This window comes from Phacochoerus africanus, chromosome 9 (genome assembly GCF_016906955.1).
Source record: "Phacochoerus africanus isolate WHEZ1 chromosome 9, ROS_Pafr_v1, whole genome shotgun sequence".
Lineage (NCBI taxonomy): Eukaryota > Metazoa > Chordata > Mammalia > Artiodactyla > Suidae > Phacochoerus > Phacochoerus africanus.
In genome coordinates, this window is record NC_062552.1 from 32,891,114 (window position 1) to 32,915,347 (window position 24,234).

The 24,234-nt window shown below is 39.1% G+C and overlaps 1 protein-coding gene across 3 annotated transcripts in view; it reads right to left on the reverse strand.

Annotated features, from left to right (window-relative positions):
* SRPK1 (SRSF protein kinase 1) overlaps window positions 1-24,234 on the reverse strand; it is a 56,272-nt gene that overhangs the window by 21,028 nt on the left and 11,010 nt on the right. For all 3 annotated transcript variants that reach the window (XM_047796083.1, XM_047796084.1, XM_047796082.1), the window contains 7 exons: window positions 15,253-15,371; window positions 13,211-13,319; window positions 12,106-12,193; window positions 11,053-11,140; window positions 4,914-5,020; window positions 2,866-3,031; window positions 135-160 (listed from right to left, as the gene is read on the reverse strand). In XM_047796083.1, the coding sequence (XP_047652039.1) occupies window positions 135-160; window positions 2,866-3,031; window positions 4,914-5,020; window positions 11,053-11,140; window positions 12,106-12,193; window positions 13,211-13,319; window positions 15,253-15,371 (703 nt within the window). The remainder of the gene's footprint in view (window positions 1-134; window positions 161-2,865; window positions 3,032-4,913; window positions 5,021-11,052; window positions 11,141-12,105; window positions 12,194-13,210; window positions 13,320-15,252; window positions 15,372-24,234) is intronic.

Genomic DNA, 24,234 nt, shown 5'->3' on the forward strand with positions numbered 1-24,234 from the left:
ATTGGGGAAAATTACAGAAGCGCAGGAATATTTTTTCTTTGGTTTCCAAACTCTAAACAAACTGAACCTTAAAAGAGGAACACCTTCCCATTGCCCATAAATTAGAATTAAATACAGAAACACTACATACTTACTGGTTTAGGCTGGGGCGCAGTACTCACTGAAAAGAAAAGAAAAGCAAGTAAGAATCTTGGCATTTGGCAGACAATATAAATTAAGACACCCTACCAGAATGTCTTTCTTATATACAGTTTATATTGTAGAAAGAGCTACTATTTTTAAGCAATTTAGGTACAAGGAACATTATTCTTCTTAAAAAGAAAGAATAAACAACGCACAAAAAAAGTCAACAAAGTTTAAACTCTTTTCCAGATATCATCAATATATGCAAAGAACCAAGCCACATTTCTGATTTCCACTGTTAATGCCGCTAAAATCCCATTCCCACGTATTGATTAAAATAGAAAATGATAGGCAATGACCCCCTCATCCCCACCCAGGACTAATTCTTCCCCTGGCACTTGGCAGTTTTAAAAAAAGAGAGTGGCATCAATAGCTACAGTGAGTTGTTACACAGTATGTTATGGATATTAGTTTAGCTTAGGTGAGAGAATCTTCAGGTCTTCCTTAACAAAAATTTTTTTAACTGTGGTAAAAAAATCAAAATTTCCTTCTTAATCATTCTTAAGCATATAGTTTAGCAGTGTTAATTTCACAGTTGTGTAACATTTCCAGAACTCTTTTGTTTTGCAAAAAAGAAACTCTATGTCCATTGAACAACTGCCTCTTTACCCCGCTCAGGCATAGTCTTCCTTTTTTTTCTATTTCTACGATTTTTATTTTTTCTCCATTATATTTTTTATAGTGTTCTTTCAATTTTCTACTGTAGAGCATGGTGACCCAGTTACACATACATGTATACATTCTTTTTTCTCACATTATCATGCTCCATCGTAAGTGACCAGACATAATCTCCAGTGCTACACAGCAGGATCTCATTGCTAATCCCATATTCTTCCTTTTTAAAGGAAGTCTATGGATAATTGATACTTCAAGCTTGAGGTTCAAGAGTTCCTCAATACAATTAAACTACTAAAATTAAAGTGTGAACTGCAAATGGAAAAAGGTCATCATAATAATAGTAGCCACCATTTACTTAGCACATCATGCTGTGTAGCATTACTAACTGCTGTCACATGAATTTTTTTTTTTTTTTTTTTGCTATTTCTTGGGCTGCTCCTGCGGCATATGGAGGTTCCCAGGCTAGGGGTCAAATCGGAGCTGTAGCCACCAGCCTACGCCAGAGCCACAGCAACGCAGGATCCGAGCCACGTCTGCAACCTACACCACAGCTCACGGCAACGCCGGATCGTTAACCCACTGAGCAAGGGCAGGGACTGAACCCGCAACCTCATGGTTCCTAGTCGGATTCGTTAACCACTGCGCCATGACGGGAACTCCCACATGAATTTTAATCCCAATAACTCCTGCATGAGGAAAAATGAAGTCAAGTCACTAGCCCAAGGTCAATCAACCAGTGAAGTGAGGAGTCAAAATAAGTAATATCTGGAGTTGGCTTTGTGGCTCAGCAGGTTAAGAACCCAACAGAGTGTAAGGATTTGGGCTCAATCCCAGGTCTTGCACAGGGGGTTAAGGATCTGGTGCTGCTGCAACCTGTGGCATAGGTCGCAGATGTGGCTTAGATCTGGTGTTGTCTGTGACTTGACCTCTAGCCCAGGAACTTCCTTTTGCTGTGGGTGTGGCCATAAAAAGAAAACCAAACAAAAAAACCCAAAATAAGTATGTCCACTACAGTATCTAAACCTGAGCCTTCTTTTTTTCCCCCCCAACTTTTAGGGCCTCACGCACGGCATATGAAAGTTCCCAGAATAGGGGTTGAATCGGAGCTACAGCTTCCAGCCTACGCCACAGCCACAACACTGCAGGATCTGAGCCTTGTCTATAACCCACACCACAGCTCAGAGCAACGCAGGATCGCTGATCCACTAAGCAAGGCCAAGGATTGAACCTGTATCCTCATGGATACTAGTCAGGTTTGTTTCAGCTGTGCCACACCAGGAACTCCTTAAACCTAAGCTTTTAATAGCAATGTTATCTTGCCCCAGCACAAGGATCACTGATTCACACAGATGCACATGTGTGATCATAGTAAGAGGTAAATACATCAAAAACGAGCACAAAGAGAGAAAAAAAAGAAAAATCACAAAAGATTTTAACAACATGAATCAGCTTTTATAATACACAACATATCTGTACTTAAAGACAGTCTTCTTCCCCTTTGGGAACAATACTGAGTATAAAAAAGCCTTCTGCGGAGTTCCCATCGTGGCACAGTGGAAACGAATCTGACTAGGAACCATGAGGTTGCGGGTCTGATCCCTGGCCTTGCTCAATGGGTTAAGTAAGGATTCGGTATTGCCGTAAGCTGTGGTGTAGGTCACAAATGCAGCTCGGATATGGCGTTGCTGTGGCTGTACTGTAGGCCAGCAGCTGTAGCTCCGATTAGACCCCTAGCTCCATATGCTGTGGGTGTGGCCCTAAAAAGAAAAGAAAAAAAAAAAGCGTTCTGGGAATAGATATAATATATATGTATAATTGATTCACTTTGCTGGATACCTGAAACTACCACAACTTTGTAAGGCAACTCTATTCCATTAAAAAAAAAAAAAAAAACCTTAATTAAAATAAGCCTTTTGAAGGCTGGGGCTACTTCTTACACATACATACTTAACTGTATTTTATTGTTAAATAAATTAGTGGTGTTTTACTTAACTGTCAGGTAATAAAAACAGGAACTTCTTCCAACTTCTAATGAAAGCAAAGCCCCCCCGCCCCCAAATATACCTGCAGATCCAGAAGGTGGAGGTGCTCCAGATCGCTGCCATTCTGTTGCTTCTGCGGCCAGCCTCCGGATGTACTGCTCATTCACTGACAGTAAGATGTTTTCTGGTTTAATGTCAGTGTGGATGATACGGCACTTGGTGTGTAAATAATCCAGACCCTGTAACACCTGAATAGGAATAGAGCAGTAGACTTGCAAAAACAGAATACAAGTTTTTCTGGAGAAGGAAGAAATCATAATAGAATATTTAAAAAAATAAACATATAAAAATGATATGGTAGTTTTCTACAGAGAAGGCATTTCTTTTTTAAAGACAAGAAACTTCCCCAGAAAGATTAACTGTAAACCATAAACAAAGGCAAAAGTTGATTTATAATAAAAAGTTCTTCCAAACTAAGAAAATTCTACAAAGCTAATCCTATTTGGAGATATTCTTTAACCATGTACATTATAGATCTTGAGAATAAACAGCTGACATGTCCTTTAATTACTCAAATGTAGGTGTTGAAAGATTTGGGTCTTTATTTATTTTACATTTATGCACTATACATTTTAGCTATTTTATTTTATTTTTTTTGTCTTTTTTTTTTTTTTTTGCTATCTCTTTGGGCCGCTCCCTCGGCATATGGAGGTTCCCAGGCTAGGGGTCGAATCGGAGCTGTAGCCACTGGCCTACGCCAGAGCCATAGCAACGTGGGATCCGAGCCACGTCTGCAACCTACACCACAGCTCACGGCAACGCCGGATCGTTAACCCACTGAGCAAGGGCAGGGACCGAACCCGAAACCTCATGGTTCCTAGTCGGATTCGCTAACCACTGCGCCACGACGGGAACGCCTTATTTTATTTTTTGATCTTTTTGTCTTTTTTTTTTGTCTTTTGTCTTTTTTGTTGTTGTTGTTGCTATTTCTTGGGCCGCTCCCGCGGCATATGGAGGCTCCCAGGCTAGGGGTTGAATCGGAGCTGTAGCCACCGGCCTATGCCAGAGCCACAGCAACGTGGGATCCGAGCCGCGTCTGCAACCTACACCACAGCTCACGGCAACGCCGGATCGTTAACCCACTGAGCAAGGGCAGGGACCGAACCCGAAACCTCATGGTTCCTAGTCGGATTCGTTAACCACTGCGCCACGACAGGAACTCCTTTTTTGCCATTTCTTGGGCTGCTCCTGCAGCATATGGAGGTTCCCAGGCTAGGGGTCGAATCGGAGCTGTAGCCGCTGGCCTACACCACAGCCACAGCAACTCGGGATCCAAGCCTCGTCTGCAACCTACACCACAGCTCACGGCAACGCCGAATCCTTAACCCACTGAGTGAGGCCATGGATTGAACCCACAACCTCACAGTTCCTAGTCAGATTCATTTCCGCTTTGCCATGGTGGGAACTCCAGATTTGGGTCTTTAAATTCAAATTTCCTTGTTGATGAAGAACTAAGGTTTTCTGCTTCCTAGCTTGGTCTTCAGTCCAACAAAACACATTAGTTAAACAAATTATTTGCCCTTGAAGTTTTACTATTTTTCTGATGGTAAACTTTTTTACCGTTATATTGAAAGTGGTTTTGACTAGAAAAAATCCCCATAAATACTATATAAAGACGAAGTAATAATTTGACAGCACAACTCTCTATTAATATACAGTCAATTTTTGCTATCCAGAACTTTTGGATGAGGGCTCCAAATTTCCAAAATCAAGCATTCCACACAGCTTCCTATCTAAATAATCATTACAGAAGATGAATCTAGGGAAAAAAGATTATGCTAAAACATTTAAAGACAGAATAAACACAATAAACCCTAGTAGGTAAATAAACAATTTCAGCAATTAAAAAAAAATGAGTTTTAAAAATAAAAATTCTATTCACAATAGGAAACTCCTGACACTTTAAGAATCTAAAAAAACTACCACATACAAACTATCATGTATAAAAAAAATAAATAAGCTACAAGGATATGCTGTACAACACAGGGAATATCACCAATATTTTATAATGACTATAAATGGAGTATAACCTTAAAAAAATTACCACATAGAAAGTACTAAGATACATACTTGCTGAATAATTTTTTTGACACAAGGCAGAGGAAGCCCTTGATAATTGGACTTGATGATCCACTTGAGCAGATGATGGCCCAAAACTTCAAACACCATGCAGATATCTAGGAGTTTGTCAAGGAGGAAAAGGGAAACACAAGAAAGGGGGGGGCAAGGCAAGCTGTGTTCCACTCCAAGGAAATTACTATGTATCCTTTCAGTATAAAGTCACATAGCTTGAATTTAGCTGTCAATATTCTGAAATTCCAAAGATTAATTAGTGCAACTATGCACACTAAAACACTCCGTGACAAAAACAAAAGTGAAACATACACATGCAATTACTGAAAGCACAAAGCTTAAGTTTTTTATTAGTCTCTCCCTGATATCAAAACTAAGGTTCAAAGATGCAGTATGTATACACAGTGGAATATCACTCAGCCATATTTAAAAAGAATGAAATAATGCCACTTGTAGCAACATGGATGGACCCAGAAATTATACCAGGTGAAGTCAGACAGAAAGAAAAAGACACGTATCACTTATATATATATGGAATCTAAAATACGGACACAAACCAACATATCTACAGAACAAAAACAGACTCACAGATAAGGAGAACAGGCCTGTGGTTGCCGAGGAGGAGGGAGGGTAGGGTTGGGAAGGACTGAGAGTTAGGGATTAGAAAAGGAGAACTGTAATATATAGGATGGACAAACAACAAGGTTCGACTGTGTACCACAGGAAACTATATTCAATGTCCTATGATAAATCATAATGGATAAGAATACATATGTATAAATAACTGAGTCACTCCAGAATACAGGAGAAATAAACACAACACTATAAATCAACCATATGTCAATAAAATAAAAAAATTTAAAAAATACCCAAACCCCTAATGTCCAGGGTAACAACTCTCTCTCTCAAAAGTATCAAAACAAGGAAAAATAAATTCCGCTTTAGGTGTAGAAGACAGTATCAAAATGTAACCTAAAAAGGCAAATGCCGACATTAAAAAAAAAAAAGGAAACTGATTTGTTTTACTGTCCATAGTTTACAAAATCACCTTGATTCTACTGCCACCATGTGTTCTCTTGATGTATGAACACCCTAGTCACACCTAAAAGGAATCCTAGTAGTGTGCTAAATAAGTACTGTACTGCAGGGGTTTAGTGGGAAGACAGCAGTATTTTGGATCTCTAAAAGTTTCTACATAAATTGGAAAGTCACATGTATGTAGTAACGATCTTATACTCAGACCCTCGTTTTAAATAAGATTTTCCAGTAAAGGATAACCTAAACTCCTTGAAGAAATGGCCAATTCAGGGCAAAACTAGAATACTTTGGAAATATGGACCAGCCCTTTTTTTTTTTTTTGGTCTTTTTGCCATTTCTTGGGCCGCTCCTGTGGGATATGGAGGTTCCCAGGCTAGGGGTCTAATCGGAGCTGTAGCCGCTGGCCTACACCAGAGCCACAGCGCCAGAGCCACAGCAACGCGGGATCAGAGCCACGTCTGCGACCTACACCACAGCGCACAGCAACGCCGGATCCTTAACCCACTGAGCGAGGCCAGGGATCGAACCCATAACCTCATGGTTCCTAGTTGGATTCGTTAACCACTGTGCCACGACGGGAACTGCAATATGGACCTGCTTAAAGACGCTACCAGCCCAAGTGAGAACATTTAAAGAGTTATGAATTATCTTTAAATTAAAAATAGAATGAGTCCAAATGGATACTACAACAAGTGTGTGTCTGGGTAGGAAAATGTCTTCTTTAGAGAAAATGTCAACAAATAAATATACGAAGTATGACAAAAATAAAAAATCACTACTTTACAACATTATAGTAATAAATAACTGATTCAGTTAAGAGTCAATGAATACTAAAACTACTGAATGAAAATTACTGGGAAAAAGAGTTCCCATCGTGGCTCAGCAGAAATGAATCTGACTAGCACCCATGTGCAGGTTCAATCCCTGGCTTTGGTCAGTGGGTTAAGGATCTGGTGTTGCCATGAACTGTGGTATAGGTCGCAGATGTGGCTCAGATCTGACATTGCTATGGCTGTGGCTGGGCACAGGCCAGGGACTACAGCTCCAATTCAACCTCTATCTTGGGAACCTCCATATGCTGTAGGTGTGGCCCTAAAAAGACAAAAAATAAAATAAAATAAAATTACTGGGAAAAAGAATTATCACGGCATCACACTACATTACAGTCTGCTTTTAATTATAAAAGGAAAAAGGCACTTTTAAACAGGGAAATCTAAAAGACATTGCCTTAACCAAGTGATAAACACAAATTCACATCATGTGCCTGCTGATGTAATATACTGAGAAAAATAAAACATCACCTATGTAGTTTAACTTGACAAAAATGATTAATGAACTTAATCATGAGAAAATAATCAAATATTTTTTTCCAAAGACATACGTACGGCCAACAGGTACATGAAAAGGTTCAACATCACTAATCGTCAAGGAATTGCAAATCAAAATCACAATGACATACCACTTCACATTTGTTAGAACAGCTATTATAAAAAAGATAAGAGTTCCCCCTGTGGCACAATGGGATCAGTGGTGTCTTGGGAGTATTGGGATGGAGGTTCAATCCCCGGCCTGGCACAGAGGTTAAGGATCTAGTGTTGCTGGCATAGGATGCAGCTACGGCTAGAATTCAATTTCCGGTCCGGGAACTCCCATATGCTGCCAAGTGTGGCCATTAAAAACAAATAAACACCAAAAAAAAAAAAAACCCCAAAACCTTATACTGTGTTGTATATCAATTATATCCCAACAAAACTGGGAGAAAAAAAAAAAAAGAACAGACCCAAATTGAACTTCTGAGATGAAAAGCAGAACATGAGATGAAAAATACCCTTGATGGAATAAATGGCAGAATAGGCACTGTGCAGAATAAGATTAGTGAAATATATTCACATAGAAAATATCCAAAATGAAATAAAGAAAATAATCCAAACAAATAAACCCACCCACCCACAAAACTAAGCTGCAGAAGACAGAAGAAGAAGGGAATGAAGGTATCTGCTCCCTGAAATGGAATAACAAATCATAAAAGTGATGGCGATAATCAACTCGGTAGCAAAGTGTACATCTAGTGCTTAGATTCTGTTTGCCATTTCCTACTAAAAGGAATTAGGGCTTCTTAGAGAAATGGCTGACCCCAGGTTTGGGACAGGAAACGTGTAAGTTGAGCCTGGAACATCTTGATGTGTCAATTAAGGATCTGTTGAAGATCCTATGCTGTTCCTAATGGAAATAAGAATTTTAAAAAACTGAAAGGAAAAAAACGGTATAAAACATTTATTTGGAGCGACTAAAACACTGACTAGATACAGGGACTAAGAAACTGGTCTCTAATTTTTTAGAACTCCAGCTGTCCCTTCTTAAATAGCAGAATGAACCAATCTATGCTGAAGTCTACAGAACTAACTTTCTAGTTCAGGATCCTTGTGATACTTCAATATTGAGAAAGAACGGTGCTCCAAGAGAAGAAACAGTTTGCCCAGGTACAAAGAAAAATACAGATAAACACCCCACACAGGTATGCCTGTGTAAAAAGAGATGGGGGGCAGAAGAATAACATAATCCATTAAACCTTAAATCAGTGCTTAGAGTCTAAGCTTTAGCCTTTTCAATCTCTACAAGCAGCAAGTAATGCGGTAACCCAAACAGCTGGGAAATACGTAGGAGGAAGGGCAAAGAGAAATGGCTAAGGATAAAGGAAGAAATGAGTAAAACAGGAACTCAGTGGATAGAAACTACAGAGAAACCACCTGGTAATGTTTTAAAAAAAAGTCTTGGTGAGTTCCTACTGTAACTCAGTGTGGGTTAGGAACCCAACTAGTGTCCATGTGGATGTGGGCTTGACCCCGGACCTCACTCAGTGGGTTAAGGATCTGATGTTGCTGCAAGCAGCAGTATAGGTCACAAACGTGGCTCAGATCTGGTGTTGCTGTGGCTGTGGTGTCAGCCGGCAACTGCGGCTCCAATTTGACCCTTAGCCTGGGAACTTTCACATGCCATGAATGTGGTCCTTAAAAATAAACAAATAAATAAAATATAGAACCTAATGGCCATTAAGGCATCCTGAATGTTTTTATTTCTTGGTTAGCCTACTTAATCCTTTGAAAACGGACATACCACATACACACAGAGTATGTCATCTATAAAATGACCACAATATACAGAAAATGATGATTCATATGGGATGATTCTCGTAGCAGTTTTCCTTAGAGATTGGGGAGATATGATTTGTACTTCACTAAAGAAAAAACCAACAGCTAACTTCATAATAATAGATACCATCTACATGTTATCACTGATTCATTCTCTCTCCTTGATTCTCTGTTCAAATCTCTAACCACAGTCCACATGAAATTACAGTCTTACATATAGCCCACCTCCTTAAAAAAAAGATGACCAATGTAGTCCCCTGGTGGCTCAGCAGGTTAAGGATTTGGCATTGGCACTGTCACTGCTGTGGTGCAGGTTTGATCCCTGGGCCCAGGAACTTCCGCATGCCAGGGAGTAGCCAAACCAAGCAAACAAACAACCACCTCCCCCACCCCCTCAATGATCATCACCAGCAATTAGGAATGTGTGTTAAGAGAAAACTAAACATGCAGAGAAAGTAGAATGACATATGAAATGCCTTTCCTTATACATTTTAAAACAGTTTATAAACTCCAATCCAAGTGAGATTCTTCATCTTTTATTCTGAAAAATCTGATAGGTTTTTTTTTTTTTGTCTTTTTGCCATTTCTTGGGCCACTCCTGTGGCATATGGAGGTTCCCAGGCTAGGGGTCTAATCAGAGCTATAGCCACTGGCCTACACCAGAGCCACAGCAACGTGGGATCCGAGCCGCGTCTGCAACCTACACCACAGCTCACGGCAACGCCAGATCCTTAAACCACTGAGCAAGGCCAGGGATCGAATCGCAACCTCATGGTTCCTAGTCGGATTCGTTAACCACTGCGCCCACAACAGGAACTCTCTGATAGGTCTTTATAAGCATGCCTGTTGCAACTACCTTTCAGTTAGCTCACTGCATGTCATTCTAATATTAACTTGTGGGGAAAGAAAAAAAAAAAAAAGCTAACATTCCTTCCAACTTTAAAATTCTAAAAATTCCACATCAGGAGTTCCTGATGTGGCACAGTGGTAACGAATCCAACTAGTATCCATGAGGATGCGGGTTCGATCCCCAGCCTCACTCAGTGGGTTGGGGATCTGGCATTGCTGTGGCTATGGTGTCAGCTGGCAGCTGCAGCTCTGATTCGAACCCTAGCCTGGGAATTTCCTTATGCCATGGGTATGGCCCTAAAAAGCAAAACAAACAAAACACCGTAAAAATTCCAGGTAAAAACATACAATAACTGTTTGCATTACAACAGAATATGAACAATCGTACTTGTTTAGATTCTAAGCATAACCTATACTCATGGCCTCTTCAATGTTGAGATAGTAAATGCATTAAATTCTTATATACCCAGGAGCTCCCGTCGTGGCGCAGTGGATGGCGAATCCGACTAGGAACCATGAGGTTTCGGGTTCGGTCCCTGCCCTTGCTCAGTGGGTTAACGATCCGGCGTTGCCGTGAGCTGTGGTGTAGGTTGCAGATGCGGCTCGGATCCTGCGTTGCTGTGGCTCTGGTGTAGGCCGGTGGCTACAGCTCCGATTCGACCCCTAGCCTGGGAACCTCCATATGCCGCGGGAGCGGCCCAAGAAATAACAACAACAACAACAACAAAAAAGACAAAAGACAAAAAAAAATTCTTATATACCCAGTATTTATCATGAAAAATTAATCCCATTAATGTTTCTGTGCTAATTGCTAAGAACTATAGAAACTTTATTTAATACAAGGCTATTTTCTAAAAACACTTCTTTTGACTTTGGTTTTAATTTGCCTAAAAAGGAGAAGTATAAAGCAATATTAGCCTGAAAAAAAAATCACAACATACAAAGATAGGCATGATTTACATGAGTTTAAAAGTTTACAATAAAATAATCGGATTATAATGTTTTGAAAGCAGAAATCAATGCTATCTGCACAAATCTTGTTCCTTTCTTTGGGATAGTTATTTCATGATTTGTTTTCAAATATATTCTAAAAAGGATACGTGTTCCATTAACTCCTGATATTTTAAAATCATCTAGTAGTTGAACAACCATTTCTCTATTTGGATCATTAGGATCTGAATTGCGAACCTACAAACAGAGAAGAGGCGATATTTAGCAAAAGGAAAGTATAAAAAGAAACCAAAAAACAACAAGAAAGAGCTCATACCAATCTATGAGAAAAACATACAAAATTTTAATTAAATTTTAATAAATTTTAATAAAATTTTAATAAATTTTAATAAAATTTTAATAAAATTTAATAAAAGCATAAAAAGAAACCAAAAAACAAGAAAGAGCTCATACCAATCTATGAGAAAAACATACAAAATTTTAATAGCTCAAGTAGAGAAAGAACTTACTATTACAGCAGTTCACAAAAGAAAATACAACCAACAATGACTATTCTAATTCCACCGTTTTGCTATTCAAAGTGCAGCTCCCAAATTAACTGCTAGTTACCGGGCCAGGAGAAATAATTCCTTTTGTAGGATGCAAGTCAACTAAAGCAACTAACCACATTGTTTATTCAGCCTTCATTTTTTTCACAGAAAAACTTTCTCAGGGAAGGAAGCAGTTCACTGATTTACTTTTGGGCCTGAGCTCCTTATTTTGTCACAGACTGGCACTCTGAAAAGTACTTCCCAGGAGCTCTCCTGGTTCAACAGCCTCACTTAATAAATGAAAAATCCAAGGCTCAGAAGAAATGAGTAATGATGAGGACATACTGGGAGAGTGATGGTCCTAAAACTCATGTTTTCTAACTTTGAGTTTAAGCTCCTTTTGCTACACTGACATTTCCTAATTTATAACAAAATCAAAAATAAGTTTTTGATACATTTTACCAAAGTCTCCAGATAATAAAGAGAATATAGTGCTTATTTTTATCTTATATATTTTTACTACATTTTAAAACAAATACTGTCTTCTTTTCTTTAAGGATATTGGAGCTTTACAGTAAATACCAGCCATGCAAGAGTATACACTTGGTGTGTCTCAACTGAAAAGACAATGCTTTTTTAATAAAACTTTGCAGCTCATAATCAAATACTTACGGATTTTAGCAACCGGATTTCATCGAGTGCTGTTTCAGTATAATGTTCAGCACTTTTAACGACTTTCATTGCCACAAATTTCTTCCCCCTAAGAAACAAACACAGGCAATTAAGACTAAATGTCCTACCCCTACTTAGGAAGCTAAGATTTAACTGTAACTGGGAAATGGTGACAAAACTACAAATGTTGATTTCATTTTGTCCTGTGCTCAGATACAAACTTCTACTTCAATGGGGCTGTCTATATCTGTTAGTGGCACTAACTGGCCAAATTTAACTTACAAAAAGTAAAAAAATCTGTTCTAGGATAATGTCAGACACCAAACATTTTCTCTAAGTTAAAATCTACCCCTCCGAATGTCTCTGTGAATCAAAGTAAAACCATGAAATAGAGATAAAAGGGAAAACTCCATCAAACTAAAAGTATCCAGGGTAAAGCGAAAAGGTTATGATGGAACACTTAATGCAAGAAAAAAGAATGCATACATGTATATGTAACTGGGTCACCATGCTGTACAGTAGGAAACAAAAAAATATATATATATATATAAATGATTAAAAAAGAGAAAAAACAAAACAAAAAAAGAAAAGGTTAAATGCTATTAACACTTTCCTCTAAGAAGCCAGAATACATGGGTGAAAAACTGTTTATAACCTAAGTGCACAGACAGCAATTGCTGTCTCATCAGATACTTTTAGGTAAACACCCAATGTTAACTGCCTGTGATTTTTACATAGAGAGGTTTTAGATTGCATGGCTGAGCAAATCTGTCAGCAAAAGAAACCACACACACAAAAATAATTTCACATAGGTGAAACTAAAGGACACAATAAAAAAATTTTACTCTACTCCTTTCTGTGAGAAAAACTGAAAGGTTACATCCCATACTGCGAATTTGGGAGTTTCAAGCACCTTACTGATACTAATTTAATCAATCTTGTTTCTCTAAGGTGCTTCAGAGTGAAGTCATTTGGCCAAGAACATAAAGATTATCAACAGTTAAGATTCTGATCAAGAAATCAATCTAGAGTTAGACTGAAGGTGGAAAACCAGGCAAAACATTTAAAAACGACCTAATTCACTTGCAGGACCATTATAACTTACTGAATATCCCATGATAACCATACTGTTGAAAAGTGTCCCCAGCCCAATTTTCGGATCACATGATATCTCCCATTGAATAGATCTCCGATTTTCACAAGATGGTAGCCTCCTGGAAGAACAACAGGAAGGAAACAGTCACTTAACGTAAGAAAGGGTATCTTACAACCCATTTTTCAACATCAATACACCTTTTATCAAATACATTTTTTTTGGGGGGCCACACCTGGGCATATGGAAGTTTCTAGGCTAGGGGCTGAATAGGAGCTGCAGCTAAGGCCTACGAAATTGTGCCTATGCCACAGCCACAGCCACAGCCACACCAGATCCTTAACCCACTGATAGAGGGCAGGGATGGAACCTGCATCCTCACTGACACTATGTCAGATTCTGAGCCACAACAGGAACTCCCAAATTGGTTTCTTCTAATACAGTCAATTCAACAAAGTCAGCCACACAATAGTGTTGAGCTCATGCTACAAAAAAATATCTTAGAGAATAAGAGTAATGATTAATAAGAGTGAGCAAGTGATGCTTTAGTTACCTAAAAAAATAAAGTCAGCCTCAAACAAGAGTAAGGTTATGTATCACACCATTCTTGCCCCTCAATAATCCAACAGATTTATCTAAACTATAAAATCCATTTATGGTTGTAGTCTCAGAATTAAAAAAAATTTTTTTTGGCTGCAGCATGCTGCAACTTGATGTGGGATCTCAGTTCCCAGACCAGGGATTGAACCCAGGCCACAGAGGTGAAAACAGAGCCCTAACCACAAGACCACCAGGGAACTCCCTCGGGATATTTTTTAGGAGAGAAATTAATGAGTTCTATTTACTTAACTTAAAATAAAAAAAGGAACTGCTTTTCTAAAACACAATAATACAACAGAAAAAAAACCAGGAAGGCCTAAAGAGGCTGCCAACAGGGGCAGGAATCAAGGGATTTTAACATCTCTGCTGCTAAGAACAACCAGGTTCTCCTCGATGGTAATATACACTCTGTTTTAAGAGCTACCCAAGAATACTGGAAAGTTTCATAAGGAAACATATCAGGTAATCTTCTAAAACAGTTTAAGTATCTGTAATTCCAGTTAACATATGTTAGCAATCAACACTTTAAGAAAAAAATAATGAAAAAGCAAGTGTTTTCCAAGTCTGTATATCCAATCTTATCGCTGGTTACTTCTGGATGACAGCACTACAGATAGCCTTTATTTTCTTTTTGTTGGATATATTTTTGAAATTTCTAAGGTAAATATGCACTACCATATTTAAGGAGAAAAGGAATAGAAACAGATTTAATATAAAACAAAGTTTTAATTACTAAAAGGGAATACTAATTCCTGTACTTAGAGAAAAGGATACAATAAACAAAAAGCATTAAAACTGTTTATGCTGGGAATTCCTGCTGTGGCACAGTGGAAACGAATTCAACTAGGAACCATGAGATTGCAGGTTCCATCCCTGGCCTCGCTCAGTGGGTTAAGGATCCAGTGTTGCCATAAGTCGTGGTGTAGGTTGCAGACAAGGTCCAGATCCTGTGTTGCTGTGGCTGTTGTGCAGGCCAGCAGCTGTACCTCTGATTTGACACCTAGCCTAGGAACCTCCATACGCTATGGGTGCGGCCCTAAAAATGCAAAAACAATAACAGAAAAACAAAAAAAAAACCCCAATCAACCAAACAAAAAAAAAACACCCCTGTTTATGCCTGAGTTCCTGTTGTGGCTCAGGGGGTTAAGAACCCAACACAGCGTCCATGAGGATGTGGGTTTGATGCTTGGCCTTACCCAGTGGGTTATGGATCTGGTGTTGCCGTGGGTAGGCTGCAGATGTGGCTCGGATCTGGTGTTGCTGTGGCTGTGGTACAGGCTGGTAGCTGCAGCTCCAATTTGACCCCTAGCCCAGGAACTTCCAAATGCCATGGGGGCAGGTGTAGGGAGGTGGGGTGGGGGAAACCAGACACACTGTTTATGCTAACACTAAAGTCAAATGAAAAACTGCAATAAATGGATCACGTCTTAGTATCTCCTCACAGAAAACCTTACCTTTACAGTAATCATTGGGATCTTCCTGCTCATCATCATCAGATCCCAGAATCTCCTCTTCCTGCTCTGGTAGATCACTTTCAGAGTGGGGAGCAGAGCCTCGGTGCTGAGTTTCAGATCTAAGAAATAATACAAACATGTTTATCCTATACGAACAGAAGAAAGTAACACCAATTAATAGATAATATAGAGTGTTACCTAAGTGGTAGCCTAGGGAAACATTAGTTATTTTATTAGTTTTTTTCTTTTTTTTTTTGGGCCATAAGTGCATCATATGGAAGTTCCCAGGCTAGGGGGTGGAACTGGAGCTGCAACTGCTGGCCTACACCACAGCTCACAGCAGCACCGGATCCTTAAACCACTGATTAAGACCAAGGATCGAACCTGTGTCCTCACAGATACTAGTCAGGTTCGTTACTGCTGACCCACGATAAGAACTCTTGTGGAGTATTTTTGGATATTCTTTATTTCTTGCTATTTATTTATTTTTTTGTCTTTTGTCTTCTCAGGTCCCCTCCCGCAGCATACGGAGATTACCAGGCTAGGGGTCTAATCAGAGCTACAGCTGCCGGCCTACACCACAGCCACAGCAATGGGAGATCTGAGCCTTGTCTTCGACCTATACCACAGCTCACGGCACCGCCAGATCCTTAACCCACTGAGCGAGGCCAGGGATCTAACCTGAAACCTCATGGTTCCTAGTTGGATTCGTTTCTGCTGCACCACGACAGGAACTCTGGATATTCTTTATTCTGTATTTACAAACATTTTCCCCTACTTATAAAAATAACATGTTAGAAGTTCCCATCGCGGTGCAGCAGAAATGCATCTGACTGGTTCCCATGAGGAGGCAGGTTCAATCCCTGGCCTTGCTCAGGGGGTTAAGGATGCGGCATTACTGTGAGCTGTGGCTTCACAGCTTCAGCTGTGGCTTCAGCTCCGATCTGACCCCTGTCCTGGGAACCTCCATATGCTGCAGGTGTGGCCCTAAAAGAAAAAAAAAAGTTAAGTGGAGGAAATTTTGAAAATAATTTTTTTGTTTTAAAATACCTCTACTCTGGAGTTCCCTTTGTGGTTCAGCGGGTTAAGGATCTGGCTAGTTTCCAAGAGGATTCAGTTTCCAAAAGCAGTAGTCAATAAAAAAACAAAAAAACAAAAAACAAAAAAACAAGAGGATTCAGTTTCCAAGAGGGTTCAATCCCTGGCCTTATTCAGTGGATTATGGATCCGGCATTGCCATGACCTGTGATGTAGGTTGCAGACGAGGCTCGGATCTGGCATTGCTGTGGCTGTGATGCAGGCTGGCAGCTAGGGCTCCAATTCGACCCCTAACCTGGGAACTTCCATATGCCACAAGTGTGGCCCTAAAAAATAAATAAATAAAATACCTCTACTTTGAACATATTAACACTCTAGACTATTTCCTCTCTGGTCTGTGCTCATGAAGGTGGGATTACACATATGGCTTTTCTGAAACAGTTGGAATGAATTACAGTCTCCAGCCACGTGTGGTCTTCCAGTATTAAATATTACTAAATTCACAAAACTTAGCTAATTTGACAGGTAAAAATGTTATCTCACTTTATAATGCATTAAAAACTTTTAAATTAGTTTCTTTCTCTACAGGCCATCACTTAGTTAAAAAAAAATTCTGAGCACTGAGAAATTCAGTAGGCAGAAACTTGCCTTTGCACTCAGGTTCAGACACTTGAAGCTGCCTCCTTCATAAAGCTTTAAACAAAAGAAGCAGGGTTACACAGAACTCAGTAGTTGTAGGAAAAGGAATTTTAATTCCTATTTTTCAGTATTTTATTTGCATTTTCATCAACTTGTTTCAGATTTTTTTTTTGGATTTTTTTTTTTTTTTTTTTAAAGATTGCACCTGCAGCATTTGAGGTTCCTGGGCTAGGGGTCGAAATGGAGCTGCTGCTACTGGCCTATGACACAGCCACAGCAATGCCAGATTCAAGCTACCATCTGTGCCCTATGCCACAGCTTGCAGCAACACTGGATCCCTCACCCCTTGAACAAGGCCACGGATCAAACCTGTGTCCTCAGGGACACTATGTTGGGTTCCTAAAACCCTCTGAGTCACAATTGGAACTCCCCAGGTTTGTTTGTTTTTCAAAGATTCAACTTAACAAGAAATGTTACAGCAAAACCAGTTACATGGGCTATTGAGACATAAGATATACCTTGTTAAGCATGACTTATGATTCAAATTTAGATTTCTGGTTGCCCTTTTTTTTTTTTGTCTTTTTGCTATTTCTTTGGGCTGCTTCCGCGGCATATGGAGGTTCCCAGGTCGAATCAGAGCTGTAGCCGCTGGCCTACGCCAGAGCCACAGCAACATGGGATCCGAGCCGCAACCTACACCACAGCTCACAGCAACACCGGATCGTTAACTCGAGGGCAGGGACCGAACCCGCAACCTCATGGTTCCTAGTCGGATTCGTTAACCACTGCGCCGCGACGGGAACTCCTCTGGTTGCCATTTTAACCTGCCTCAATTCTCAGTACTTTTTTGTTCCCCAGAGGATACAAAAGAGGCTACAAAACTGCATAATTCGATGTGTTCATTACTAGTGAAAACAAGTCTTTGGAAAATGTATTTGGTATAGGACTGCTTGGTCTAATTTCCTAAGTGGGAATAATGAGTCCAAATGAACATTTCCAAATTTATGATTAAGACAGGTTTCTAAAACAAATTCTCTGATTTCAAACGTGTTGCTTTTTACAATTAAAATTTGATAAGAACTGCAATTGTGAAAATTTTGAAAAGCAGAAAGATAAAAGGAGCAAAAACCAGACATGAAAATGTTGGATTATTACAATTCCATAAGCACTATGGGAGAAGAAAAGTTAAAAATTAAATTTTTAGACATTCAAAACATTTTTGGAAGAACATATATTTTTGAAGAATTGTTTTTAGTTATAAAACAATATTATTAAGTATCATTCCCAGGTCAAGGATTCAAAACTGAATTATAAATTCCAAGTCACAATGTAAATTATAAGTGTCTATTCTGACCATGGCTGGTACAGAAGAAAAGCTCATCTTATTCTAACTCAATAGAGAAATAGATCAAATAAGTAGAAAAAACTTTAACTTTTAAACTTCATTTTAAAATGTACTTAATTTATATTTAAGTATTAATTTTAAGTATATTCATAATGTCTTCAGTGTTCTGTCATCTTCTTGTTGGATGTCCTCTTTCCTCAATCTCATAGTTCTCCTCTATTGATTTACTCCATTTTCATAGTGCACATTTATCAGTAACTTCTGGAGCATCAGTGCATGGTAGGTAAATTTATTAAGATCCCCTATATCTTTATTTTATCCCATCCTTGACTGCCAGTCTGGGTTAATGGCTCAGTCCCTCAATGTCTTCTGTGCCTTGAAATAAGGCTTGTTTTTCTCTCTGGAAGGTGTTTTTTTTGTTTTAAAGGAACTTCTCTTGAATTCCCACATTCTGGAATTTCCAGAATTTTAAGACTCTACCTTGCTAGGAGTTCCTGTCATGGTGTAGTGGTTAACGAATCCGACTAGGAACCATGAGGTTGCGGCTTCGATCCCTGGCCTTGCTCAGTGGGTTAAGGATCTGGCGTTGCTGTGGCTGTGGTGTAGGCCAGTGGCTATAGTTCTGATTAGACCCCTTGCCTGGGAACCTCCAAATGCCTCAGGAGCAGCCCTAGAAAAGGTAAAAAGACAAAAAATAAACAAACAAAAACCCCCCCCAAAACTCTACCTTGCTAAATACTTTCTATGTACATGCAAACTAGAGATTTATTCAGTTGAGAAAATTTCCTATACGTCACTGAAAATTCAATCCTCTTCATATTGTCTACTCTAGAACAGACCCCTCCCCCCATACTAGGTCCACTGGCCTACTCTCTAGATTAATCTTCCTAACTTGCATTCTTTTAAGTTTCTACTGTTATTTCCCATACCTTTTTTTTTTTTTTTTTGTCCTTGAACGTTCCTTTCTTAGACCTCTGCATTGTTTCGATGATGTACTACCTTCTTTTAAGGACACCTTTTATAGTTTTTTTTTTGTCTTTTGTCTTTTTTGTTGTTGTTGTTGTTGCTATTTCTTGGGCGGCTCCCGCAGCATATGGAGGTTCCCAGGCTAGGGGTTGAATCGGAGCTGTAGCCACCGGCCTATGCCAGAGCCACAGCAACGCGGGATCCAAGCCGCGTCTGCAACCTACACCACAGCTCACGGCAACGCCGGATCCTTAACCCACTGAGCAAGGGCAGGGACCGAACCCGCAACCTCATGGTTCCTAGTCGGATTCGTTAACCACTGCGCCACGACGGGAACTACCACCATTTATAGTTTTAAGTTTCCTTTTGATTGTTGCATTGTCTTGGCTTTCTCTAACTGCCCATTTTACTAACGCCACGCTTTTACACATTATGTCCATCAATGAACATCAGACAAATGAAAAATGTCTGTCAGAAAAAGACAAAAACCAAAAACCAAAACCAAAACCAAAAACAAAAAAAAAAAAGGAAGAAATTTTGAGAAAAAAAAGTCACTATTAGTGAGGGTAAGATGATGACATGCTAGCACGAGGTGACAAAAAATAGCCCTAATTTACCTGAATCTACGTGGTCCTTGAGTTTCTGCTGGTGAATAGCTAAGTTGGGACAGCAAAGTCCCATCAAAGTCCTATCTCAATGTCTCTCAGGGAGCCACATGTTCTGTAACGTCAGGCTATGAGAAAGGCTATAAAGAAAAATTAAGTAGGGTAAGAGGACAGAGTATGTTAACACAATTTTAAACAGGGTTGTGACACATGAGTTAAAGAGGTGAGAGTGCTAGAATTTTATCTGGAATGATTTAAAAATAAAACTGAAAGTCATGAGGAAGAACTTATTTGAAAGTGATACGTTTGGGTCTTAGAAATAAATTTTTAACTCTGGCTTCAAAAGACCAACTAAAATCTGGCTGAAAAAAACCATCTTAGAAACTATAGTTTACTTAACATGTAAACTTCAGTCTTCTACTTCTTTCTGCCTTGGGAAATGAAGAACTGTTCTAATCACAGAACTATCTTCTAGAGACTGTGTTATGGGTTGTGTCCCCCACAAAACATACATTGGAGTCCTAACCTCCAGTATTTCAGAATGTAACTATTTGGAGATAGGATCTTCATAGAGGTAATCAAGCTACGATGAGGTCATTAGGATGAGCCCTAACCCAATATGACTAGTGTCTTTATAAAAGAGGAAATGTGGACACAGATTGAGAAACACACAGAAGAAAAACGATGCAGAGACACAAGCCAGGGGAGAGGCCTCAAGGAGATCTTTCCCTCAGTCCTCAGAATGAAACCAACGCTGCAGACACCTTCATTTCAGACTTCTAGGTTCCAGAACTGACCGACAATAAATTTCTACTGTTTAAGTCATCCAGATTGTGGTACTTTGTTTGGTAACCCTAGCAAACTAATAGAGACTGGAAGATAATTATATTTGTGTACTTATCTCCCTTAAAAGGTCCTGAGGGGAAGGGCTCACTGTGTTGTTTTTGGGGTTTTTTTGGCTGCACCCATGGCATGCAGAAGTTCCTGGCCAGGGATCAAACCCACACCACAGCAGCAACTTAAGCCACTGCAGTGACAATGCCTGACCCTTAACCTGCTGCAGCATAAGAGAACTCCGGGCTCACTCTAAGTCATCTTTGTATCCCATCTGGAGTATGTAATATGAATTTAAATTTAATTAGATGCTGTTTTAAGTTATAGCATCTACATGCAGTAAAGCTCAATAAATGCTAAATCTCTCCTATAACCTTTTCCACATGTATTTTTCCTGACAGATAATTTCTTTCTTTTGCAAACTGACAAACTGAATTTAATTTCTAAGACATACTCAAGTACCAATCACAGTTTAGTAATCCTAAAATGGAGCTAGAGTTTGGCAACACTGAAACAATAATTTGAGTGCCTAAATTTATCAGATGATAAATACACATAATTAAATATAAACTATCTCTAATCTTTAGGCAACTCTATTCCAAACTAGACCTGATACATAAACACACATACCCAATAGGTAAATTAGTTCAAAACATAAAAAGACAAGCTTTCTGTAGTATTTGAGTACATATCTATATTATCCTTCCACCTAGAACATGAGCGTAAGCTTCCTAATCTATCCCATTATATTATTAATATTAGCAAAGAAATATGCAAAATACAATTCCTGCAAAATCTATTCTCAAAGGCACAGACAGTCATAGAAGAGAAAAGAAAGTCAAGGGAGAATGCCATCAAGCTCATATGTAGACAGAATCTGACATCTTTGATCAAACTGATTGTTTGAAAGGACATTTGAGATTGAAGGGCAGCACCACAATCAAGAGCAAAATCAATGATACAGTTGCTTATAAATTACATTTATAATTATTAGAAAATAAGACTAGCTTAGTATGTCAGGAGACAAAAGGGTTAAGGATCTGGCACTGCTGTGAGCTGTGGTTGCAGAGGCAGCTTGGATCCCGGATCCCACGTAGCTATGGCTGTGGTGCAGGCCAGCAGCTACAGCTCTGATCGGACCCCATAGCCGGGGAACTTCCATATGCTGTGAGTATGGCCCTAAAAAGACAGGAAAAAAAAAAAAAAAAGTCATCAACGCAATCCATGATACCAATACCAAACCTCATGCCATTGATGACTATTCACCACTACTGTGACAATTTTCATATGGTGGCTAAAATATATATCAAATGTTCTCAAACTTTTTGCTAAGCAATCCAAAAAATACTTACGAATATTATACAAGGCATTTAAGCCACCAATAAATTTACTACCCAGTAACAATGAATTATACCTGGTCTTAACCTTCATCTATATAACCAAAGGCTCATTATGGTACAAATGAACATGATTTTTATTTAGTTAGCTCTTGACAACTAACTGTCCAGTGCTTCTACTATACTTCTCTAAAAACAAACCTTTGTTTATTTAACTTATATTAAACCTATGTTTAACTTATTTCGTGGTTTCTGAAGCCATTTTTTGCTAAAGTAATTGAAAAACTAAATATTCTGGTCTTCACAGCTGATCTCATGGATCTTTTTCAAATTCTCCAAGTTAATCCTCGAGTAAATGGCACACAGAACCACAGGGCTCTTCCACAACTGTGCTTACAGTAACTTTAGGAGATAGTGCTAGAGATAGTATTAGGCCTATTAACTAGGCCAATTAATGACTAACCCTTAGCCTAAACACTCTACAATAGAGATTGCAAACTGCAGGCTATAAAATCCTGCCCCTAAACTTTTGTTTATAATGTTTTTTAAAAAATCAAAATAGGTGAGAGAAACACATGGAAACAGATTTCTAGGGTCTCTCGAAAAATCTGAAGACCTAGTAACACAACTCATCTCACAGGACAAAGGAGGAAGCCTTCTCCATACATTCTAATAATCCCCATTCCCTTTTGGCTTATGGATAGTAGGCTTCAGAAGCCATATTCTAAAAGTAAATCAATACAGTAATAATTTACTGCACATGTAATATTCATTTTAAACTAAGAACACAGATGACCCACATTCTGCAAGATTAAAAAAAGCCAAAGATGATATAAAATGAAACCAAAAATGAAACAAATCCATCTGTGTACCAGGTGGTAACATAATCAATCACACAGCAAAGAACTAGGCCACATAACTTTAAAACTCAGTAATTTGACTATATCCCTACTGAACAACCCCCTAATAACAATGCGAAGAAATCATTAGCTTTCTTCAGTTATCATATTGTTAACAGTAGTGGAGATTTTCATTCTGAGACTATTCTGCATCTACGCCGTGGGAAAAGAAAATGAATAACCATGTTGGTACTGTTGAGAACTGGGGTTTTCAACATGTGAGAAGGGAGACAGAGATGTAAAAACAAAGATTAGGAAAGTCCCTTGGTCATTTAACTTTTATTTATGTATTTACACATTCACTTATTCTGTCCACCCCTGTAGCATATGGAGTTCCTGAGCCAGATTCGAGCTGCACCTGTGGCAACGTCAGATCCTTAACCCACTGTGCTGGGCCAGGGACTGAACCTGTGTCATGGAGCTGCAGAGATGCCACCAATCCCACTGCAACACAGCAGGAACTCCTAACTTGATTTTTAAGTATAACATGAACTCACAATTTTTTTTGAGAGAAAAAAAAAACATAACTTATTTCCTAACTCTAATCACAGAAAAGGCCTAGAAACAATGACTAACTCAGTAGAAATAAGCACCTTAAATGCCCAGATTGTGATCTCCAAATGCCATTTCCAAATAAAAAGCTTCTTAGAGAAAAAGCTATTTCCTGCTCTAGGGCTGAAAATGTGCAAGCGTGGACAAACTGTCAAACCATAATATAGCAAAAAGCTATCAAAGATGCCCCATGTTGAGTTGTGGGATGGAAATCCTATAAAATTGGATTGTGATGATCCTTGTACAACTATAAATGTAATAAATTCATTGAGTAATACTAAAATTAAAAAAAAAAAAGATGCCCTATGTTGAGTCAAAAGGACTCAGGGGCCACGAAAGGATTCCAATTGGCCAAAGAAAGGACAACCAAAAAAAATACATGCTACAGGAGTTCCCTCATCGCTCAGTGGGTTAAGGATCAGGCCTTCTGTGGCTCTGGTTACAGCTGTGGCTCAGATTCGATCCCTGGCCCAAGAACTTATGCATGATGCAGATGCAGACACACACACACACACACACACACACAAAACATGCTACAAAATGCATGAACATTAAAAATAAGCTAAGAAGAGGAGAGGATTAAGAGGGCAGAATAGAAGGACTGGAGATCAATTTCTCTCCTAAAAACAACAAAATTCGCAACCTCCACCCAAATGGACCTGAAACCTTAAAAAAGATACCCTACTCCGGAAGAAAAAGAGGACACATCAAGAGGTAGAAGGGGCGATTTCACTAATAAACAACCCCATACCTGCTGGGTGGGAAGC